Source organism: Armigeres subalbatus, unplaced genomic scaffold, assembly GCF_024139115.2.
Source record: "Armigeres subalbatus isolate Guangzhou_Male unplaced genomic scaffold, GZ_Asu_2 Contig1854, whole genome shotgun sequence".
Classification (NCBI taxonomy): domain Eukaryota; kingdom Metazoa; phylum Arthropoda; class Insecta; order Diptera; family Culicidae; genus Armigeres; species Armigeres subalbatus.
Window position 1 is genome coordinate 282,501 of NW_026942677.1, and position 22,697 is coordinate 305,197.

The 22,697-nt window shown below is 41.4% G+C and overlaps 1 protein-coding gene across 2 annotated transcripts in view; it reads left to right on the top strand.

Moving 5' to 3' along the window:
* LOC134203442 (phosphorylase b kinase gamma catalytic chain, liver/testis isoform-like) overlaps window positions 1–22,697 on the top strand; it is a 33,686-nt gene that overhangs the window by 470 nt on the left and 10,519 nt on the right. For both annotated transcript variants that reach the window (XM_062678319.1, XM_062678320.1), the window contains one exon: window positions 1–510. This exon is cut by the window's left edge. In XM_062678319.1, the coding sequence (XP_062534303.1) occupies window positions 419–510 (92 nt within the window). In that variant the 5' untranslated portion in view covers window positions 1–418. The remainder of the gene's footprint in view (window positions 511–22,697) is intronic.

Below are 22,697 nucleotides of genomic sequence, written 5' to 3' on the forward strand. Positions count from 1 at the left end.
CCTCGCCGCCACGAACCCATATCATTTACCGTGTGCTGGTGCCTCGTTCTCTGACCGTCACCGTTCATCCATTCCATCCATTCCGTCGATTGCGGTGTTCGAAGCCAGCTCGTCGAAGCGCTTTAACCTTTCTGACATTGAAACAGCTCGCGTTTGGCAAAACGCTCACTTCTCTCTGTGAATCGGTCGCGGCCAGCAGCAAATTAATTCTTATTCCGACTAAAACGGAAGTTATTTCATTACTTTTCTGGCGAGTCTTTGCTGGCGGATCGGGAACGGATGGTTCTGCTGTTGTGAAGTTTCCTAAACGTTGTTAAAACTCGTGTGGTTCTTTCCTCTCTGAATAATTTCGTTTTAATCGGGCAACGTAAGTGGACGGCGGTGGCCAAGCAAAAGGAAAATTAGCAGTTATCGAAAGATGGCCAAAGACGAGGAAGACGACCTGCTGCCGGATAAAGATGCGGCCAAAGGATTCTACGCCAAGTATGAGCCGAAGGAAATTCTGGGCAGGTAAGTTAATTAATTGCGAAACTGGACGATTTCGGAACAAGTGGGAGAAGGAAGAAAGGAAGGAGGGTGTGTAGGAAGACTAGACCAATCTGTCTCAATTGAGATCAATTGAGGCGCTCCAGAATCAATCAGTGTTGATGCTCCCGAGGAAGCTTTTGGGCATTTCAAAATACCAACTAGGCTGTGAAACTTTCAGAATAATCTACCTCAAATAGAATAAGCTTCTATCATTCGATTTGCCGCAGGTAGATTTATCGGAGAGAAGTCATGCAGCCAAAGATTGAGTTTTGCGCACACTACACATTCTTGTCACTTGCGTTGATTGACTGATCTATTCTATTATTATCACCGCCGACGCTGACAGTCGGAATATGTACGTGGGTGTTCATGTTTACGGCGTCGCGAAAGAATAGACGCAACAGTTTGCGGATAGTTGCTCGGCCCCCTTCTTCGATCCGGTCGATTTGACACGGAAAGTTCAACGAAATGACACGAGACTCTAAAAGTACCGAGGTGCTATACACGTTGAGAACAGTAGTGGTCAAGGAGGCAAATTTGATAGTTAGTGACGACATTGGACCAACCCCCACCTCAATCGTGACGGACGGCTAGTACATTAGTAGTGGGTGGTGAAACCATGCCATTAATGAAAATTACCGAAATTACCACCACTGATAAATTCACCTCTATTCACCATCGTCGACGCTGTCGTCCATGTGATATTTTTTGCGCTCCGATCGGATCAAATGTAAACAACCGGCCTTAGTTGACTTTTTTTTATGGGAGTTAACTAAAACCACCTCGGCTCAATCGGATTGGGCGAAGGTTATTTTTGGGAGCGCCAGTCGACGGCTGCCCGTGTCAATCTCGCGTGACGTCCAATATCTTGCCGATCATCGAAACGTTATCATTTCGGGGAGGCACCTCAGCTGTTCACCGTGCTGGTAAACTGTGTTGCATGGCGTGAATGAGGGGTATGGCGCCGCACTTTGAACTCTTATCAATTTGAAGCTGCTGCTGACAATCTCCCGGGTCGCTCCTCTAGAGCGAATCAGAAATGGAATATACGAAGCGCATGAAGTATAAACATTAAGATTGATGAAGCGTACAATAGAGCTGGATCGGGGCAATTCTTGTTGTTATTGGATGAACGATTTGTTTGCCCGCGTATTGCTGGTCAAAATTGGCTGTCGAGTGGTAGGACTTGATAAAGAGTTAGTTTGGACCGGTAGGATCAGTGAATTACTTAGAATACTGGAGATAACAATACAATATAGAAAAGCTATGGATTGAGGAAATCAATAGAAATAATAATAAATTTCAACTTTGGAACTCGTTCACATGGCAAAAACGAGAAATTAAATTTTTAACTTAACGCTAACAGGGGTTCCAGTAGCCTTGCGAGCAAAGGCGTAGGATTGCCAATTGTAATAGGAATGTAAACGTTGATTAATTTACATTGGCAATATCCTTGAATGCTTCTTTGCGAATACCTGTAAGGCCCTATTATAAATTTGTTTTGTAGAATCATTATCTCGAAGTATATCATAAGTTTTCTTAAAAAATTAAAGAATCGATTGAGCAAATAAAATTTTACGGCGTGAAAGGCCAATTCTAGCATTCCAAGATTCTTCCGGAGATGCCAAGAGTCTATTCCGTGCCTACCGATTGATCAATTTTAATTTGGAAAGAATCTTCTTGAATGTACAGATTCATTTAATGGAATATGAAATAGTACGAAATTGAATAAAAAAATTATGCGTCGCAGCATGCGTGTAATAATAAAAATGACAGTTGTGCGTGGCTTCCGTTTTGAATGGGGTGCCCTTGAAAATGTGAGTGCATTAAGTTTTGGATACCGAGAGGATTGTCCTTATTGATCTTGTCAAATCTGAATTCTTATTCTTTGACAAGTATTCAAACTTAACAGATGTTTTAAACATAATTCTTCAATGAGGCTTGTTACTTCTGTTAAAGATCATCAGATCATCATCATTCTCCGTCAATCCATACTAAAACCTTTTTCAGGATACCACAGCTGACTGAACCAAATTATGAAAACTGGAGGTTCCGAGTCAAGCTTTATCTGGATGCGGCGGAAGTCTCGTCAGCGCTGAGGAAATAAATTCCGGCTGTAACTGATGAAGCAAGGCCGAAATGGGATAAACTGGATCAACTCTTATTATAAAGGCAAAATCGTTGTTGGTGTGATTAATTTCGGACGAATGTTTAGGAGCAGTCCGTAAAAAAGAATAGGCTTGGAGCATGTGGAGGGCCCTAGAATAGCGGTTTTCATCCTTTTTTTAGCGGTAACGCTTCGAGCTTTTGCTTCATTTAGGCACCTCCTATTTTTTTTCGCAGTAAATAAAAAAAGGCGTAACTCGTAAGGCATAATATGTAAAACTGACCTAAAAACTAACGGGATATAATAAGTATTAAATTTTCGTTATTTCGTAAAACTTTACAATCCAAATTAAGTGTATCATGCTTCTTAAAATACTTAAAAGGCTTTTGGAGGCTTCCAAGTATTTTTATAGGTGACTTCCGTGCCTCTTCAAAGGAGACTTCCGAGCCTCTTAAAAGGACGCTTCACAACCTGTTGAAATGAAGCTTCCGAGCTTCTTGAAAGGAGACTTCCGAGCCTCTTGAAAGGAGACTTTCGAGCTTCTTGAAAGAAGACTTCCGAGCCTCTTGAAAGGATACTTCCGAGCCTCTTAAAAGGTGACTTCCGAAACTCTTGATATGAGGCTTCCGAGCCTCTTGAAAGAAGACTTTCGAGCTTCTTGAAAGAAGACTTTCGAGCTTCTTGAAAGAAGACTTCCGCGCCTCCTGAAAAGAAACTTGCGAGCATCTTGAATGGAGGCTTCTAAGCCTCCTGAAAGGAGGTTTCCGATCCTTTAGAATGGAGACTTCTCGGCGTTTTAAAAGGAAACATCAGAACCTCTTGAAATGAGGCTTCTGAACTTCTTGAAAAAAGGCTTCTGAGCCTCTTGAAAGGAGACTTCCGAGCCTCTTGAAAGGAGACTTCCGAGCTCCTTGAAAGGAGAATTCCGATTCTCTTGAAAGGAGGTTTTCGGGATTTTTGAAAGGAGGCTCCCGAGCCTCTTGGAAGGAGGCTTTCGAGCCTCTTGAAATGTGGCTTCCGAGCCTCTTGAAAGGATAATTCCGAACCTCTTGAAAGGAGGCTCCCGAACCTCCTGATAGAAGGCTTCCGAACCTCTTGAAAAAAGACTTCCGAGTCTCTTAAAAGGAGACTTTCGAGCTCCTTGAAAGGAGAATTCCGATTCTCTTGAAAGGAGGCTTCCGACCCTCTTGGAAGATAGCTTTCGAGCCTCTTGAAATGAGGCTTCCGAGCGTCTTGAAAGGTGGCTTCCGAGCCTCTTGAAGAAGGTTTCCGAACCTCTTGAAATGAAGCTTCCAAAGCTCATGAAAGTACCCAACAAACAACGACAAGCTACAAATAAGCATCTAGGTTGAATTATTGTTTATTTGTGATCTTTGTAGCTGAATAAAATAAATGCTGAATAATTTGCTAGACAGATTTCATTTCAGCATTTAATCTAACTAATATTCGACATGGCCTATTTATTTGTTTACTACCTTTATTTGAAGTCGAACTTACGTTTTCGTTTTATCACATTTCAGCACATTGGGGAAGTTTAACAATGTACTGAACTAATGATTTTTAAAGTTCTCTGTTCGACTATGATGTGATGCTCTGAAAGGGTGGTCGAATTGAGTTTGAATAGTACACGGACAGATAAATCAACCCAAACTTTGAGTTCAATATACGTACTGATGAGAATATCGCAGAAAAAATTTACCCAAAATTGGATAGTTTTCCCTTTCTTTCCCATGATTGCTATCTAAACTAGAGCAAGATGCAAACACTTCACCGAGGTTGCTTAGCCCAATAACCCAAATTTGAGTAAATTCAATATTCTCTATTTTGGGTTGATTAAGGTCCGCTTTGGATGAATTAAACTCAGCTTTAGGTAAATTATTTACATGGGATTAAAGGCAAACTACCTAGTGCCAGAAAAGTCATTTTACTCAAATTTGGGTTATTGGCCCAAACCACGGTTTTGAGTGCAAACAACCCACTTTTGGGTAGTTTTGGTTTTCAGTGTAAGTTAATAAGCAGGCATTAGACTTCTTAACCTTTGTCCTTCTTAACCATTGGATTTCAAATTTATCTGATCTATCGCACAGTGGAAAAAAACATGCTTTTTCAGTTTGAGAGAAAATCCAGGTTCTAGATCTGGGAAATTTGATTTATAGAAAAATAATGATTTATTTTCAAGACATGCTTTTTATTTTCGTGATTTATTAAACTGTCAGAGATTATAACAAACAAAACTGCTGGAGCAATAAAAAAAATCATGCATTCATGCGGAACTAAATTTACTAAAAGCCGGACATAACACCGTTGAATAACATCGGAAAATGATTGAATCTTTGATGTATGGAATCCCAATATTATCGCATGGATGTTGATCTTTATTGCGGCGAAATAATTGAAATTATCTTAGCATTTGACAATCATACCGCAACCGATTATCAAGAGATTCTGAGGAATCGAATATACATTGATTTTATTTTCATAAATTCATAAATAGCATTGGGGACGGATTTTATTTTATCGTTTATCGACATTATTTTTACGTATTTTTCCTAGTGTGCGATGATTATGACTGGTTGAACAATGGTTGAAATAAAAAAATGTACAGTTATTAACAAACTGTAGTTTGACAGATCGACTTATTGAATAAGAGTCCAATTATGATTCATATTCAGCAATAAGATTATTTATGTTATGCATTGAGTGAGCCATATCTAACAAATCAAGGATGGCGCGGATGACAACGTTACCGGCGGATGATCAAATGACAGCAGTTCGAGACCCGATTTAGGAAAATTTTAAAATGATTATATGAAAATAGCAATTGCTTCAAAATACGTTCATTGAAGATCTTACTGATGTTACCTTCTATGCGTTATTATTTTCGAAGAATTCACATGTAGCTGAATTGAGGCTTAGTAAAATGCTTATTAAAGGTTTAACGAATCAGTTAATAAAGTTGTTTTTCAAAATGAGATGATGTAGTTGTATAACTTCGCCAAAATTGTGTGAACAAATCTTGAACAGAAGTTGAGATAAGAAATAGTACAGACATAATTCAACACAGCGCTGAATTAAATCATCACACTGATGTTAGTTCAACTAGTGAATGTTTGTTGGGTAGGCTTCCGAGCCTCTTGAGTGTTGGCTTCTGAGCCTCTTGATAGGAGGCTTACGAAGCTCTTAATAAGAAGCTTCCGAACCTCTTGAAAGAAGACTTCCGAGCTTCTTGAAAGAAGACTTCCGAGCCTCTTGAAAAAAAAACTTCCGAGCCTCTTGAAATGAGGCTTTTGAATCTCTTGAAATGAGGCTTTCGAGTCTCCTGAAAGGAGGTTTCCGGACCTCTTGAAAGGAGACTTCCGGGCGTTTTAAAAGGAGACTTCCGAACCACTCTATACGAGGCTTCCGAGCCTTCTGAAAGGCGACTTCCAAGCTTCTGGAAAGGAGGTTAACGAACCTCTGGAAAGGAGATTTCCGGGCGTCCTGAAAGGAAACCTTTCGAGGCTCTTGAAATGATGCTTCCAAACTTGTTGAGAGAAGACTTACGAGCCTCTTGAAAGGATGCTTTCGAACCTCTTGAAATGAGGCTCCCGAGCCTCTTGATAGGGGGCTTACGAACCTCTTCATAAGAGGCTTCCGAACCTCTTGAAATAAGACTTCCGAGCCTCTTGAAAGGAGACTTCCGAGCTTCTTGAAAGGAGGCTTCCGATTCTCTTGAAAGGAGGTTTCCGAGCCTCTTGATAGAAAAGGCTTTCGAGCCTCTTGAAATGAGGCTTCCGAACGTCTTGAAAGGTAGCTTCCGAGCTTCTTGAAAAGGTTTCTGAACCTCTTGAAATGAGGCTTCCGAACGTCTTGAAAGGTGGCTGCCGAACCTCTAGAAAGGAGGCTTTCGAGCCTCTCGAGTGGTGGCTTCTGAGCCTCTTGATAGGAGGCTTACGAAGCTCTTGATAGGAAGCTCCCGAACCTCTTGAAAGTAGACTTCAGAGCCTCTTGAAAGGAGGCTTCCGAGCTGCTTGACAGGAGACTTCCGAACTGCTTGAAAGAAGACTTCCAAGCCTCTGGAAAGATGGCTTGCGAGCCTCTTGAAATAAGGCTTCCGAGTCTCTTGAAATGAGGCTTCCGAGCCTCTTGAAAGGTGGCTTCCAAGCCTCTTGGAAGGAGACTTCCGAGCCTCTTGAAAGGAGGTTTCCGAACCTCTTGCAAGAAGACTTCCGGGCGTCTTGAAAGGAGACTACCGTGCCTTTTGAAAGGAGACTTCCGTGCCTTTTGAAAGGAGGCTTCCGTATCTCTTGGAAGATTACTTCCTAGCCTCTTGAAAGCAGACTTCTGAACTTTTTGAATGGAGGTTTTCGAGCATCTTGAAAAGAAGTTTCCAAGCTTCTTAAAAGGAAAATTTGGAAAAGTCTTCCTGGCCTTTTAAATGGAGGCTTACAAACCTCTTGATAGGAGGCTTCCGAACCTTTTGAAAGAAGACTTCCGAGCCTCTAGAAACGAGACTCTCGAGCATTTTGAAAGGAGGCTTCCGAACCTCTTGAAAGGAGACTTCCGAGCCTATTAGGAGAAGACTTACGAGCCTCCTGAATGTAGGCTTCCGAATCATTTAAATGGAGGTTTCCGAGCCGCTTGAAAAGAGGTTTCCGAGCTTCTTTATAGGAGGTTTCGGAAAAGTCTTCCTGGCTTTTAAAAAGGATGCTTCCGAACCTCTTGAAAGAAGGTTTCCGAGCGTCTTGATAGGAGGCTTACGAACCTCTTGAAAGAAGACTTTCGGGCCTCTTAAATGGGGACTTCAGTGCCTAAACCTAGGAGGTTTCCGAACCTCTTGAAAGGAGAATTTCTGGCGTCTTGACAGGAGACTTCCGAACCTATTGAAAGAAGACTTCCGAGTCTCTTGAAAGGAGATTTCCGAGCTTCTTGAAAGGAGGTATTCGAGCCCTTTGAAACGAGGCTTTCGAGCGACTTGAAAGGTGGCTTCCGAGCCTCTTGAAATGAGGCTATTAAGAGATGACTTCCGTGCCTATTAAGAGAAAACTTGCGAGCCTCTTGAAAGGTGGCTTCCTAGCCTCTTGAAAGTAGGCTTCCGAACCTTTTGAATGGAGGTTTTCGAGCCGCTTGAAAAGAGGTTTCCGAGCTTCTTGAAAGGAGGTTTCGGAAAAGTCTTCCTGGCCTTTTAAAAAGAACACTTCAGAGCTTCTTGAAAGAAGACTTCCGAGCTTCTTGAAAGAAGATTTCCGAGCCTCTTGAAAGGAGACTTTCGAGGTTCTTGAAATGATTCTTCCGAGCTTATTGAGAGAAGATATACGAGCTTCTTGAAAGGAGGCTTCCGAGCCTCTTGAAAGGATGCTTCTGATCCTCTCTAAAGGTGGGTTTCGAGCCTCTTGATAGGCGGCTTACGAACCGCTTGATAGGAGGCCTCCGAACCTCTTGAAAGAAGACTTCCGAGCCTCTTGAAAGGAGATTGCCGAGCTTCTTGAAAAGATAATTCCGATTCTCTTGAAAGGAGGTTTTCGGGCTTCTTGAAAGGAGGCTTTCGAGACTTTTGAAATGAGGCTTCCGAGTGCCTTGAAAGGTGGCTTCCGAGCCTCTTGAAGGATGTTTCAGAACCTCTTGAAATGAGGCTTCCGAGCCTCTTGAGTGGTGGCTTCTGAGCTTCTTGATGGGAGTCTTACGAAACTCTTGAAAGGAGACTTCCGACCTACTTAAAAGAAGCCTCTTGAAAGGAGGTTTCCGAGCCTCTGGAAAGAAGGCTTTCGAGCCTCTTGAAAGGAGACTTCCGTACCTCTTGGAAGGTGGCTTTCGAGCTTATTAAAAGGAGGCTTCCGCGCCTCTTGAAAGGAGACTTCCGAGCCTATTGCGAGAAAACATCCGAGCCTCTTGAAATGAGACTCCCGAGCCTCTTGATGAGATTTGCGAGCTACTTGAAAGTTGGCTTCCGAGCCTTGTGATAAGAGTCTTACGAACTTCTTGAAAGGAGGTTTCCAATCCTTACGAACTTGTTGAAATGAGGCTTCCGAACCTTTTGAAAGGAGACTTCCGAGCCTTATGAAACGAGACTCTCGAGCCTCTTGAAAGGAGACTTCCGAACCTATTGCGAGAAGACTTCCGAGCCTCTTGAAAGGATACTTCCGAGCCTCATGAAAGGATACTTCCGAGCCTCTTGATAAAAGGCTTATGAACCTCTTGAAAGGAGACTTCTCAGTCTCTTGAAAGGATACTTCCGTACCTCTTAGGCGGCTTTCGAGCCTATTGAAACAAGATTCACGAGACTCTTGAAAGGAGGCGTCCGAGCCTCTTGAAAATAGGCTTCCGAACCTTTTGAATGGAGGTTTTCGAGCCTCTTGAAAAGTGGTTTCCGAGCTTATTAGGAATAGGAAGTTTCGAAAATGTCTTCCTGGCCTGTTTTTTTAAAGGAGGCTTTGTAGTCTCTTGAAGGAAGGCTTCGGAGCCTTTTAGAAAGAGGCTCTGGAGTATATTGAAAGAAGACTATTGAAACTTTTAAGCTGCATGGAGGTAGCACAGAGAAGCAGACGTCTTACTCAACACTCGTTCCATCGTTCACCTTTTCAACGGTAGGTTCATTTTTTAGGTGGCAGCTTTCGAAGTGTTTTCCGATAGAATGTAGAATTTGTCGATGATATTTCGAAGAATTTGTCGATAAAATTCCGTGAAATTTGTCGAGGATTTGATTTCAAAAAATTAAATATCCTAATTAGGGGCTGTCCATAAACCACGTAGACTCTTGAGGGGGAGGGAGGGGTTTCGAAAAAGTCTACGATAGTCTACGAAGGGGGACGGGGGGGTATACCAAAAGTCTACGTAGACCTTTTTTTATTTTTTTTTCGAAAACGATATACAGCAGCTTTGAGCGGAGTTCACTAATTTGATTTTTTAAGGATTTTCCGTTTTTTTTGCATGACTTCTCCATAAAAATGTTATGAATTTCACTGAAGTAAAAGTCTGAACTACGGCTTAACACTATCAATAATTTTGCCAGGAAGTTCTTCTTTGTTGAGCAGAAAAAAGCTCCTAAGTATTCTAAAAAAATTTTTCAACATCCTCACTTGGATTTTACTGCAGATTCTACTAGAATTTCTTTTGATTTTCGGAACTTTTTTGCAAACTTGGAAATTATGTCGTACTTCCACGGATTTTTTTTAATTTACAAAGGAAGCATTTTGGAAAATCTCAGAAAAAGTCTTTAGAATGCCCAAAAGATATTATTTGGAGCTTGTAAAGGGAATTCTCCGAAATTTCCGCTAGAAACCCTTCAGAATATTCACTGGACATTTTCTGGGAAGTCCTCGAATTTTTTTTCCTAATTTCGGAATTTTTCGGAATTTTTGCAAGGAATTCTTTGGACATATAAGCAAAATTATTCGAAATGCCCATGGAAAATTCTTCGTAAATTTCTACGGCAGTTATAATGCAAATTGTTTGGAATTATCGATGGAAAATTTTCGAAATTTCTAAATAAATTTTTGAAAACTTCCACGAGAAATTATTTTAATTTCCCACCAAAAACAATTTTCCACAAAAAAATTGCAATTTTTGTAAAAAAGCCTTTCTTGTTTTCATGAAAATTTATTCGATTTTTTTACGAGAAGTTCAGAAAAATTTCAATTGAAAATTCTCCAGAATTTCCGCAGAAAATTATTCAGAAAATTCTTTGGAATGCCCATAATATTTATTTAAATTTCCTAAAGATATTGCTCCAAATTTGCAAGAGAAATTAACAAATATCGTAGGAATGTCCGTTTAAACTTAAAACTACCTCGGGAAATAATTCTTAATTTTCACGGAAAATTACTCGGGGTTTTTTTAACGGGGAAACTTTTGGAATTTAGAAGAAAAATCTTGGGATTTCAACAGATGATTATTCAGCGGGATATTGCATGGAATTTTCAAGAAAAGCATCGGAATTATCACGGAGAGTTCTTCGGAGTATTTCAAGGTTATCAATTGGGGAATTTTACGAAATTTCCACGCAAAACTTATTGGAATGTAGAATTGACATTGTCGGAATTTCAACTCGAAATTTTTCCAAATTCTGAAAATCCTTCGGTTTTCCTAATTTTGAACCGACGTTGAGAATGATAGATCAGATGCGTGACAGATTTTATCAGTGGAGCGCCGATGCAAAAGTGTCGGCGATGGTGGATGTAGTAGATAAGATGAAGTCATAAGCAATCGGTAACAAACAAAACATTATTTCACTACCGGTAAATTCTCAATTGAAATGTACTCTTTTATACAGTATTTTATCGAACGTGTAGCATTAGAGTGATTCAAATTTTAACGTTTTCGCTCCCCTGTGCTTAAACGATTGTTTTTACTATTTTAATAGTCCTCCCACATTTTTAGCTGATTTGGATGTAATTTGATTGTGCACGTGGCGTTTGAAGGTTATATGAAAATTACTATGAGAATTGCCACTTATGTAAAGGATCGTTTCGTGAAGCAGCCCAGAATCAATTTGAATATATTTAACGCATCGCCAGCATAGAATGGATCCTAAGCTGAAAGTCAGTTGTTGTTGCGAAGCAATCTGACTTTTGTGAGCAAAATTATAACAAAAACATAAATGCTTATTATTGATATTGATGTTATTCTTTTATGTGTTAAATTGAATTTACCACAATTCAGTATTTCCCTAATAACTTTTGTTGCCACTATCAAATCGTTTAGCAACAACGACGATATTTTCCCTTGTTAAATTTCCTATGTTGCTAACGCACTCATAGATTTTTAAAGCTTAATGGGCAACGATGGGGATCGATGAGGAACGGTTTTTCACAAAAGTTACTGTTTTTATAGTAATTTTCATACAAGCTTCAAACTGCTTGTGCTCAGTTAAATTACATCCAAATGGCAAATACCATCGTTTAAGAATAGGGGAGCAAAAAAGTCAAAATTTGAATCACTCTAGGAGCATATTACCTTAGATTTGGAGACATATTGGTTCGACCCTACGGTAAATATTTTGGAATGATCGTGGCAAAACAAAGTGACGCGAGAGTCAATTAGTTTGCTGAGTATTGTTGCGACGGATGGTCGAGTCTTGCAAACTCGTCCTGGTCACGACAATGGACAGAGGATTAAATTTGATTTCGTTTCAATTTGATTTTCGTTTTGTTGGATTTGTTTTTCAATTTCGTTTATTTGGTAGGCTCAGGCGTGCATAACACTTTACGGAGCCACGTTTCTTTGAGATATGTACAATCGACATCTTATTATTAAATTAGTAAGAGAGGGAAATAAGCCAACGTACTCGTGGTGACTCGAGGTTAGGTTTACAATGTTTAAGGATGGACGGGGATTAGGATTCGGGAATCAGGGAATCATCATAATCAAGGAATTTCAGCAGCTCATCCGGTCATTTGGCGTTGGGGACGATGTGGTGTGTCGTCGTGCTCGAAAAATGGTTCGAATGGGATCATTTTCCGGACGGTCAGAGCTACGGTGCTCTACGGTACAGCAAGACAGAGACAAAACAAAAAACTTTGAAGGAAAGAAAAAAACAAAAGTATTAGACTTTTATGTCAGAGGAACAAAGAAAACTATAAATGGCTTGCATATAGACCACATCACGATCCCCCAAAACACCTCTTATCTCCTGGAAGGGTTGTTTACCTCGGGTCATTTTTGTTGGATTTTGTTCAGTTTGATTTTATTATGTTTGAAATAGGGGCCCTCCTTAGCCGTGCGGTAAGACGCGCGGCTACAAAGCAAGACCATGCTGAGGGTGGCTGGGTTCGATTCCCGGCGCCGGTCTAGGCAATTTTCGGTTTGGAAATTGTCTTGACTTCCCTGGGCATAAAAGTATCATCGTGTTAGCCTCATGATATATATTCGTATACGAATGCAAAAATGGTAATTTGGCTTAGAAACCTCGCAGTTAATAACTGAGGAAGTGCTTAATGAACACTAAGCTGCGAGGCGGCTCTGTCCCAGTGTGGGTATGTAATGCCAATAAGAAGAAGAAGAAGAAGATGTTTGAAATACGAACTTTGTTGTAATGTTTACATGGAAATATAATTGAATAGCTGAATTGCTTAAAACGTAGTTAATTTCCATATTTTTCCAATCACATATGAGATTTTGTAAAATTTGGAAAAGTCTACGTAGACTTCAAGGGGTGGGGGGAGGGGTTTCGGAAAAGTCTACGAAAGTCTACTAGGGGGGACGGGGGGGTTTGGAAAAGGGAAATTTCGGTCTACGTGGTTTGTGGACAGCCCCTTACGAAAAATTATCAGAAAAAAATTCAAACGTTTCGCCGAGGAACTTCTTAAGAACTTCTCGAAGGAATTGCGAAGAATTTCCCGAGGGAACTTTTGAAGAATATCCCGTCAAAATTCCAAAGAATTTTCAGCGGATAGAATTTGGCGAGCAAATTCCGAAGATTTTACCAAGAAACTTCTGAAGAATTTCCCGAAGAAATACTGAATTTCTTTTTCAGAGAACGAAGAATGGCCTGAAAAATAGGATATGTTTTCTGTTTCCACTGTATTTTTTCCTAACTTAAGAAAGAAAAACTTGGAAAAAAAAATCCGGCTATCAAATGCAATAAAATATTGCTACGCCGCTAGCTAAAATGGCTCCTGACGTGATAACGAAAACGCCGCCGCTGACGATTTATGGATCGGCGCACACCTCTAACGGTAATTGACGTCTGCATGTGCCAAGATGGAAGAAAATGACCTAGTTTCAACGCTATTTCTAACTCAAACGGATAGCTATAACCTCTCTAGGTAACAGCGATCGAAATCACAAACGAAAACATCTTGTCCCTGAAAAAAGTAAAGCGGCGGCTGTTAGCCATCAAGTCGAAGAAATTTCATCGTCAGGATTACACAAGCGATGATAAAGGAACAACTTTCGTTGGAGACAGGAAGATAAAATGAAAGGAAGAAGTCAACACGCGAGTTCAATGGTAGATGCTAAAGTGACTGCATTAATTCAGACTCGTTAGTAGATGCCACCATTGCATTGTGAGAAGTCAGACCATATGAAGAAGGACTGCCCATGGAACAAAAATCTGACGCAAAGGCTGATTCTGTTGTTGGAAGTCGAAAGGAAGTTGCTTTCATGGAAAGATCAAATGCGAAGGCACCAGAAGCATCCTGTTTTGTGTAGTCTCAGAATGACCACTTCGTTAATAAGAAAAATTATCTGAAGTCATCACAAAATCTGAGGAATCCGTTTGTGGTCGAAGTCGTTAAAGAAGGTGTATCCACGTGTATCTTTTTGATCAACAAGCTTACAGGGTTTTTCCATATGAAGAACGTAATGTTCATTCCAGAGTGGAGGGAAAATTTGCTGTCGGTCAAGAAACTTAATCAAGGTTTCAATTACCTTCGGTATTTCCAACCAACGCAACGGGGAGCTTGAAAGACGTGATTCTTAGTCTTGAATGTCACCTAATTGTGTAGTGAACGTGTACATCCGTTCCTGTGCTTTTCTACAGCTTACTTCATTATCTTTGTTGTCAGCTAGAGCTTTGGCAATACCTTGAAATTGGTACTCTACAGCGCCATTGAATTGAGGACTGAGAGGATTTTGTACCGAAAAATAGTGTACCATTTGTATAGAGCTTGCAGACGTTTAATAATCTTTCCCTTGCACGCGCATAGAAATGATTTCATCGGGAAACGCTTTGGAAGGAAACAAATTAAAAACAAATCCTATTCCTTTCTGTGCAAGAGAAAGGTGATCAAACGTTAGTAAGCCTTATGATCAGTGCCAGATCCCATGCAATAAAAGCTTTGGAAAATGGCGTTCATGTCTGTGACATCTATAGATCTTTTTTCATCACTGGTAGACATTTGGAATAAATATCAACCACAATCAATAACTCTCCTGTTCCACAACCGCGAGCTGTAAAAAGTTATTTGTAATATCTCCCAAGGCCCGTCCGGAAGGGAGTAACTAAAAGTAAAAGACTCTTAAGTTCAAATCGGCGCAATGATACAGGCCAGCCGTTTGAAACAATAGCAGTCCTAAAACGAGTAAAAAACTCTTAAGTTCAAATTGGCGCAATGATTCAGGCCAGTCGTTTGAAACAATAGCTGTCCTAACCGAAACTAATTCGGTGTCATTCTCCAATGCCCTTTTAATATCGCTCCAGGAAATATACATTGATCCAGCATCCAGTGCATAAAGTACGTGCTTTTCATCAGAGAAAGATTTACTCGTCAAATAGAAGAAAGTTATTCGCTCCACACTCCCCAGAAAATATCTAAAACTTTTTTTTTAACATGGGGATATTTCATTTCCGCCCGTTAATGCTTGCGAGCTCATGAAGTCCTAACTATTGGAGTGAAGTACAAGACACTGAAAACGGCCTTACTTTTGAGGTCGAAGTACGTACCTGTGAAGTTACAATCAACTCGTCTTATGGCAATTAAATACACATATAAATAATTTTCTATATAGGTATTCACATATTTTTGTCGGCCACAATTTTAGCTTCATGGCTTGCCTCGTGACTGTCGAATAGGACACGCTCTGCCACTGTTCACGCATGTTTACAAGAACAAGCTTCCCCATTTGGAACCATCGAGCCACGTGACTTCCCCGATTCAAGATTCCACTTATCCAGTTGCGGACGACACTAAATCATTTCCTGTATCCATCATCATCGTCATGAGGATGGATGGGGTTATTTCGGTTTCCTCATGAGACCAACTGGCCCGATCGTTAGTTTGCTTCCACATACCTCGCCATGACCAGATTAGGCATGGCGTCCTTTCCCTAGCGCTGACAATCATCGATGTCGCGTCGCGTCGGGATGGGACATGTGTTGTGGTCGAACAGGTACTTCAAAATGCAAATTTGCATTGCATTCTGGAGACTGCTGCAGCGAATGTAATTGCGGTGACATTCGTTCCGTATGTGCAGTACAACACGGCTCGAGGTGATGGCGTGCTTAAATATGCACAGGGCTTTATTTGCACTGATCCGCTCCTGTTGTCCAGCAGTGCACTGCCTTGCTTCGAACGGTCACGGCGCAATCATGTAATTAGATGAAATCACACGCGCTGATAATGGGAAGGCTTTCAATTTGAATAGAAAGCATTCCACGGAAGTTTGCTCATAATGCTGTAACACCGTATGATTTACTGATGCCTTTTCTAATCCTAAATGGACACATAGATTGAAACTCATCATCGTAGTGGGCAGCAATTCAGGCAACAATATTTCTCGAACTCATGCATTGTGTTCATTGCGGCACTACACACAGTGCATGCTCGTGCATCCTTACTTTTATCAATCATCGTTTCCTGTCATGGTAAATATTATTGATTATATATTAGGTATATCATGGTAAATATTAGGTATTGATGAATGGCTCATGTTTCGGAATTTATCATTGGATAAGACGCAAGTGACACAATATTAAAATAAATTAATTCTACGTTGTTTTTACTTTTTCTCCACTTTTTTTCTGGTATCCAGAATGTCTCCCTACAATGCAATCCAGGATTTACTTTAAAAATTTACTGAGGAGTCCTTCGAAAAATTGTTGTGGGAAATCCTCTGCATTTTGTTTAAAAAAGCACCATTTTTTTAATTTGTTTGTTAAATTCTGTTACAAAAACCTGTTCTGTTAATACAGAAAATGTTTCAAGAGGATTTTCTTTAGCATATTATTCAGAATTATATCCAACATTTCCACCTCAAAGTTTCCCAGGTATTCGTAAGCTTTTGCTGAAATGGTTTGTGGAGCTCCCCAAATTCATTCAGACATTTTATCATTAGGATAGAAATTACAAATTTGGAAAATATACGCGATGCATCAGTCAATCAAACTAAAATGATTATAGACGAGTAAAAAAAAAGTCGATTTAGAATTACATTGAATTGAAAAAAAAGCTAGTTGTTTGTTGGTTTTACAGAGTTGAAACGAAATTTGTAATTTGTAATTTTAACAAAATGTATTTTATGTAATTTATGTATTTCTAATAGGAGCATGAAATTTGATGTACGTATACATGCGGGGCCCTTCTTAGCCTAGCGGTAAGATGCGTGGCTATAAAGCAAGACCAAGCTGACGGTGGCTGGATTCGATTCTTGGGTTGGAAATTGTCTCGACTTCCTTGGGCTAAAAGTATCATCGTGTAAGCCTCATAATATACGAATGCAAAAATGGTAACTTGGCTTAGAAACCTTGCGGTTTACAACTGGGCAAGTTAAGCAGCGAGGCGCGAATATCCCAGAGGGGAATGTAATGCCAATAAGAAGAAGAAGAAGATACATGCAGTGTAAAAAAAAATCCCATACAATTTTTTTGCATAATTGCTCCATGTTGCATGATACGTCGAGAAATCATGAAACCTTTTTTCACACGGAACGCATCCCCCGTGTTTAAAAAGAATCGGGTGTATTTACAGTATCTATTCAATCGATTTAAATATTTAAAAAAATAGTCAAAAAACAGCTGTGCAGATTTTGATTCCTTGATTCAAAATGCGTCCACGGTGGACGGATTTCGGTTCAGGAGGTGTTAATTTGATCATTATTTAAGCGGGTTTTTCGCAACATTTAACCTTAGTAAGATGTTGGGGTCAATATGACCCAAAACGAAACTTCAAAGTAGAATAACTTTTCACCTGATAATCCGATCGTTCTGAAATTTCTTGACTTTTAATATTTTGTGGAAATGAAGCATCTGACATGAAAAAAGTATTTTAAGGTGCAACAGGAACGACCCCACAAAAAAAGTTACGAATAAGATGTTAGGGTCATATTGACCCAGAAATGTAAATGCTTATAAAACAGTCAAATTATAACCGAATCACAAAGTTTATATACCGTTCGAAAGATAAACTCATCAATTTTGTGGCTATGTGGTGATATGCTGGTTCTGGAGACAATGGCCACCGGGAAACGACTTCCACGGGACCTTGTCGGTCATATAAGGGGAGCATAAAAATCGCTCCATATATGCCATTCGATCGCTAATTCTTTATAGATTCTCTTAAAACGGTAATGTATGGTCCATGAGAGGGCTTCCGACGAAAGTGGCCACTCCTGGTACATGCAAAGTGCCCCCGGGGAACCCGCAGGAGGGGACATTTCCATTTTTGCACTAAAATATGCCGTGCGGCGGCTCTTTTGTCATGATTTTCCACCAAACAGATGGTTATGCGCTTGAAATCGATAAGTGACCACATTGGCCACTCCTGGTACATGCAAGGTGCCCCCGGGGAATCCGCAGGAGGGGACATTTCCGTTTTAGCACCAAAATATACCGTGCGGCGGCTCTATCGTCATGATTTTCCACAAAATAGATGATAATGGACTTGAAATCGATAAAATACCACATTGGCCACTCCTGGTACATGCAAGGTGCCTCCGGGGAACCCGCAGGAGGGGACATTTCCATTTTAGCACCAAAATATGCCGTGCGGCAGCTCTTTTGTCATGATTTTCCACCAAACAGATGGTTATTCGCTTGAAATCGATAAGTGACCACATTGGCCACTCCTGGTACATGCAAGGTGCCCCCGGGGAATCCGCAGGAGGGGACATTTCCGTTTCAGCACCAAAATATACCGTGCGGCGGCTGTGTCATCATGATTTTCCACAAAATAGATGATAATGCGCTTGACATCGATGAAAGACCACATTGGACACTCCTGGTACATGCAAGGTGCCCCCGGGGAACCCGCAGGAGGGGACATTTCCGTTTTAGAACCAAAATATACCGTGCGGCGGCTCTGTCGTCATGATTTTCCACAAAATAGATGATAATGGGCTTGAAATCGATAAAAGACCACATTGGCCACTCCCGGTACATGCAAGGTGCCTCCGGGGGACCCGCAGGAGGGGACATTTCCGTTTCAGGACCAAAATATACCGTGTGGCGGCTCTGTCGTCATGATTTTCCACAAAATAGATGATAATGGGCTGGAAATCGATAAAAGACCACATTGGACACTCCTGGTACATGCAAGGTGCCCCCGGGGAACCCGCAGGAGGGGACATTTCCGTTTTAGCACCAAAATATGCCGTGCGTTGGCTCTTTTGTCATGATTTTCCATCATACAGATGGTTATGCGCTTGAAATCGATAAATGACCACATTGGCCACACCTGGTACATGCAAGGTACCCCCGGGGAAGCCGTATGAGAGGACATTCCGTTTTAGCACGAAAATATACCGTACGGCGGCTCTATCCTCATGATTTTTCACAAAATAGATTATTATGCGCTTGAAATCGATAAGTGACCACATTGGCAACGCCTGGAACCTATGAGGGGCCCCCAGGGAACCTATTGAAGGGAACATTTCCATTTTTACACCAATATAAGCCGTGCGGCGGCTCTTTTGGTGTTTTTCCATCAAACAGATGGACGTGCGCTCGAAATCGATAGGTGACCACATTGGCTACATTTGAAACCTATGAGGCTCCCTCGGAGAACACGTAGAAGAAGACATTTCCATTTTTACACCAACATATGTCATGCGGCGGCTCTTTCGTCGTGATTTTCCTCCAAATAGGTGCCCTCGAAATCGACTATTGACATATTGTCCACCCTTAGAACCTATGAGGTGCCTCTGGGAGCCCGTAGAAGAGTACATTTCTATTTTAACACCAAAATATGCCGTGCGGTGGCTCTTTCTTTGTTATTTTCTACCAAACAGATGGTCATGTGCTTTTAGTTGATTAGTGATATTGTCTACTCTTGGAACCTTTGAGATGCCCTGCGAACCCGTAGGAGAGGACATTTTCATGGTTATATCAAATGTACTGTGTTGCTTGCGGCAGCTCTATCTTCGTCTATCATTGTCTACCCTGGCCACAAGTCTTCAAAAAATTGGTTATGCGCTTGAAATTGTTCTTCATTTGAAATCGAGTACTGAGTCAAATTAAAAAATAGTTTCTGGGCTACTGTGATGATTCCTTCGAACAGCTCTCCAAGGATTTTCTATTCCGCATCTCGATATTAGCATTAGTCGATGGTCCCTTCAATATCGACTCATAGAAGTTTGAGGTTTTTACCGATCGCCGTGGACAATGATATGAACGCAACATTTCGATATAAAAAAAAATCTGAGACTCCTGCGGGTACCTTGTAGGTTATAGATATTAAGTTCAGAACGAATGACCTATTTGATAGAAAAAAAAACAGATTAATCTACCTAGTGGTGATGGTGCCTTTATCGTTCTTTCAAAAGGGTTGAGAAATATATAAGAAATGTCTATTATAACACTAATAGGTAGATAGCTCTTATTTTTCATATTTGTTTATTTGCATTCTAAAATTTTCTGCTGAACGCAACTTATTGCAAGCCAATCGGATGAGCATAAGTGCCAGAAAAGTGATTTTTCCATGAAGCTGCTGAAATTGGTATTTTGGCCATAACTTCGGAGCCCATAGTCTGATCTGGCCATTTTTAATAGGAAATAATAGGGCAGGATTTTCGTCGAATGGTATTTACTGCGAGCAATTCGGTTGAGGAAAAATTCCTAAAAAGTGAGTGAGATTTTGTGTGCACAGACACTTTCAATGAATTCTTCACGGCATTCCACAATTACCGAAACTGGGCCTGGGGCTCCCCCGGGTTGATATTAGATTTCAAGAGCATAACCAACTATTTGATGAAAAATTATAGTGAAAGAGCCGCTGCACGGCATGTCTTTAAGGGCCGATGTCCACGCAAAGTTTGCTTCACGCTGCTTGCACGTCGCGTTCACGTAAGGTACCCAGCATCAAATGGAGTAATGCACACGTAAACGTGTGCACGACTACATTTGATGCCGGGTACCTTGCGTGGACGCGGTGTGCACGCAGCTTGAAAACACGCTACGTGGGCATCGGCCCTAAGTAAGAGTAAGAGTAAGCACGGAAATGTCCTCTCCTATGAGCTCCACGGCGGTACTTCATAGGTTCCAAAATGGAAAATGTGGTCACTTATTCATTTCGGTATAAAAACGGAAATATCACCATCTACGGGTTCCCCATGGGCATATCATTGGTTCCAAGAGTTGCCAATGTGGTCACTTATCGATTCCAAGCACATAATCATCTATTTTGTGGAAAATCATGACGAAAGAGCCGCCGCACGACATATTTCGGTGTTAAACGGAAATGTCCCTTTCTACGGGTTCCCCAAGGGCACCTCATAGGTTCAAGAGTGGCCAATGTGGTCACTTATTGATTTCGAGCGAATAACCACCTCTTTGGTTAGAAAACACACCGAAAGAGTCGCCGCTCGGCATATTTCGGTGTTAAAACGGAAATATCCTATTCTACGGGTTCCCTGGGGGCCCCTGGTAGACTCCAAGAGCGCCCAATGTGGTCAAATATCGATTTCAAGCGCATAATCATCTATTTTGTGGAAAATCATGACGACAGAGCCGCCGCACGGTATATTTTGGTGCTAAATTGGAAATGTCCTCTTTTGCGAATTCCCCGGGTGCACCTTGCATGTACCAGGAGTGGCCAATTTGGTCACTTATCGATTTTAAGCGCATAACCATCTATTTGGTGGAAAATCATGAAGAAAGAGCTGCCGCACGGCATATTTTGGTGCTAAAATGGAAATGTCCCCTCCTGCGGGTTCCCCGGGGGCACTTTGCATGTACCAGGAGTGGCCAATGTGGTCACTTATCGATTTCAAGCGCATAACCATCTGTTTGGTGGAAAATCATGACGACAGAGCCGCCGCACGGCATATTTTGGTGCTAAAACGGAAATGTCCCCTCCTGCGGGTTCCCCGGGGGCACCTTGCATGTACCAGGAGTGGCCAATGTGGTCTTTTATCGATTTCAAGCCCATTATCATCTATTTTGTGGAAAATCATGACGACAGAGCCGCCGCACGGTATATTTTGGTCCTGAAACGGAAATGTCCCCTCCGGCGGGTTCCCCGGGGGCACCTTGCATGTACCAGGAGTGGCCAATGTGGTCTTTTATCGATTTCAAGCCCATTATCATCTATTTTGTGGAAAATCATGACGACAGAGCCGCCGCACGGTATATTTTGGTCCTAAAACGGAAATGTCCCCTCCGGCGGGTTCCCCGGGGGCACCTTGCATGTACCAGGAGTGGCCAATGTGGTCTTTTATCGATGTCAAGCGCATTATCATCTATTTTGCGGAAAACCATGACGAAAGAGCTGTCGCACGACATATTTTGGTGTTAAAACGGAAATGTCCCCTTTTACGGGTGCCCCGGGGGCACCTCATAGGCTCCAAGAGTGGCCAATGTGGTCACTTAGCGATTTCGAGCGCATCATCATCTATTTTGTGGAAAATCATGACGACAGAACCGCCGCACGGTATATTTTGGTCCTAAAACGGAAATGTCCCCTCCTGCGGGTTCCCCGAGGGCACCTTGCATGTACCAGGAGTGGCCACTTTCATCGGAAGCCCTCTCATGGACCCAACATAACCGTTTTAGGAGAATCTATGAAAAATTAGCGATTGAAAGGCATATATGGAGCGATTTTTATGCTCCCCGGACCGACATGACCGACAAGGTCCCCGTGGAAGTCGTTTCCCGGTGGCCATTGTCTCCAGAACCAGAATATCACCACATAGCCACAAAATTGATGAGTTTATCTTTCGAACGGTATATAAACTTTGTGATTCGGTTATAATTTGACTGTTTTATAAGCATTTACATTTCTGGGTCAATATGACCCCAACATCTTATTCGTAAGTTTTTTCTAATATCCGAAGAAGGTTAAGGTCACTCCTGACGGAATCCAAGTTTAAAAGTGCTCGCGTTTTCGGGGGCACACCACTCGATACGGAAGCAACGCACAACTGTCATTTTTATTATTTCACGCATGCTGCGACGCAGCAAAGCTAAATCAACAAAAATGACAGTTGTGCGCCGCCTCTGAATCGAGTGGTGTGCCCCCGTAAAGGTAGCCTCACACCTCGGGAATTTGGTCCACGGATTTTTTCCCCATGTATTTTTGCATATGCGATGTTTTCGGGATTTGGGCACGGAAAATCAAAATCCCGGCCCCATTTAAATAACACGGGGACCAAAATCCGGCGAAAAATTTTCCCGAGGTGTAAGGTAGCCTTAAACGCGAGCACTTTTAATCTT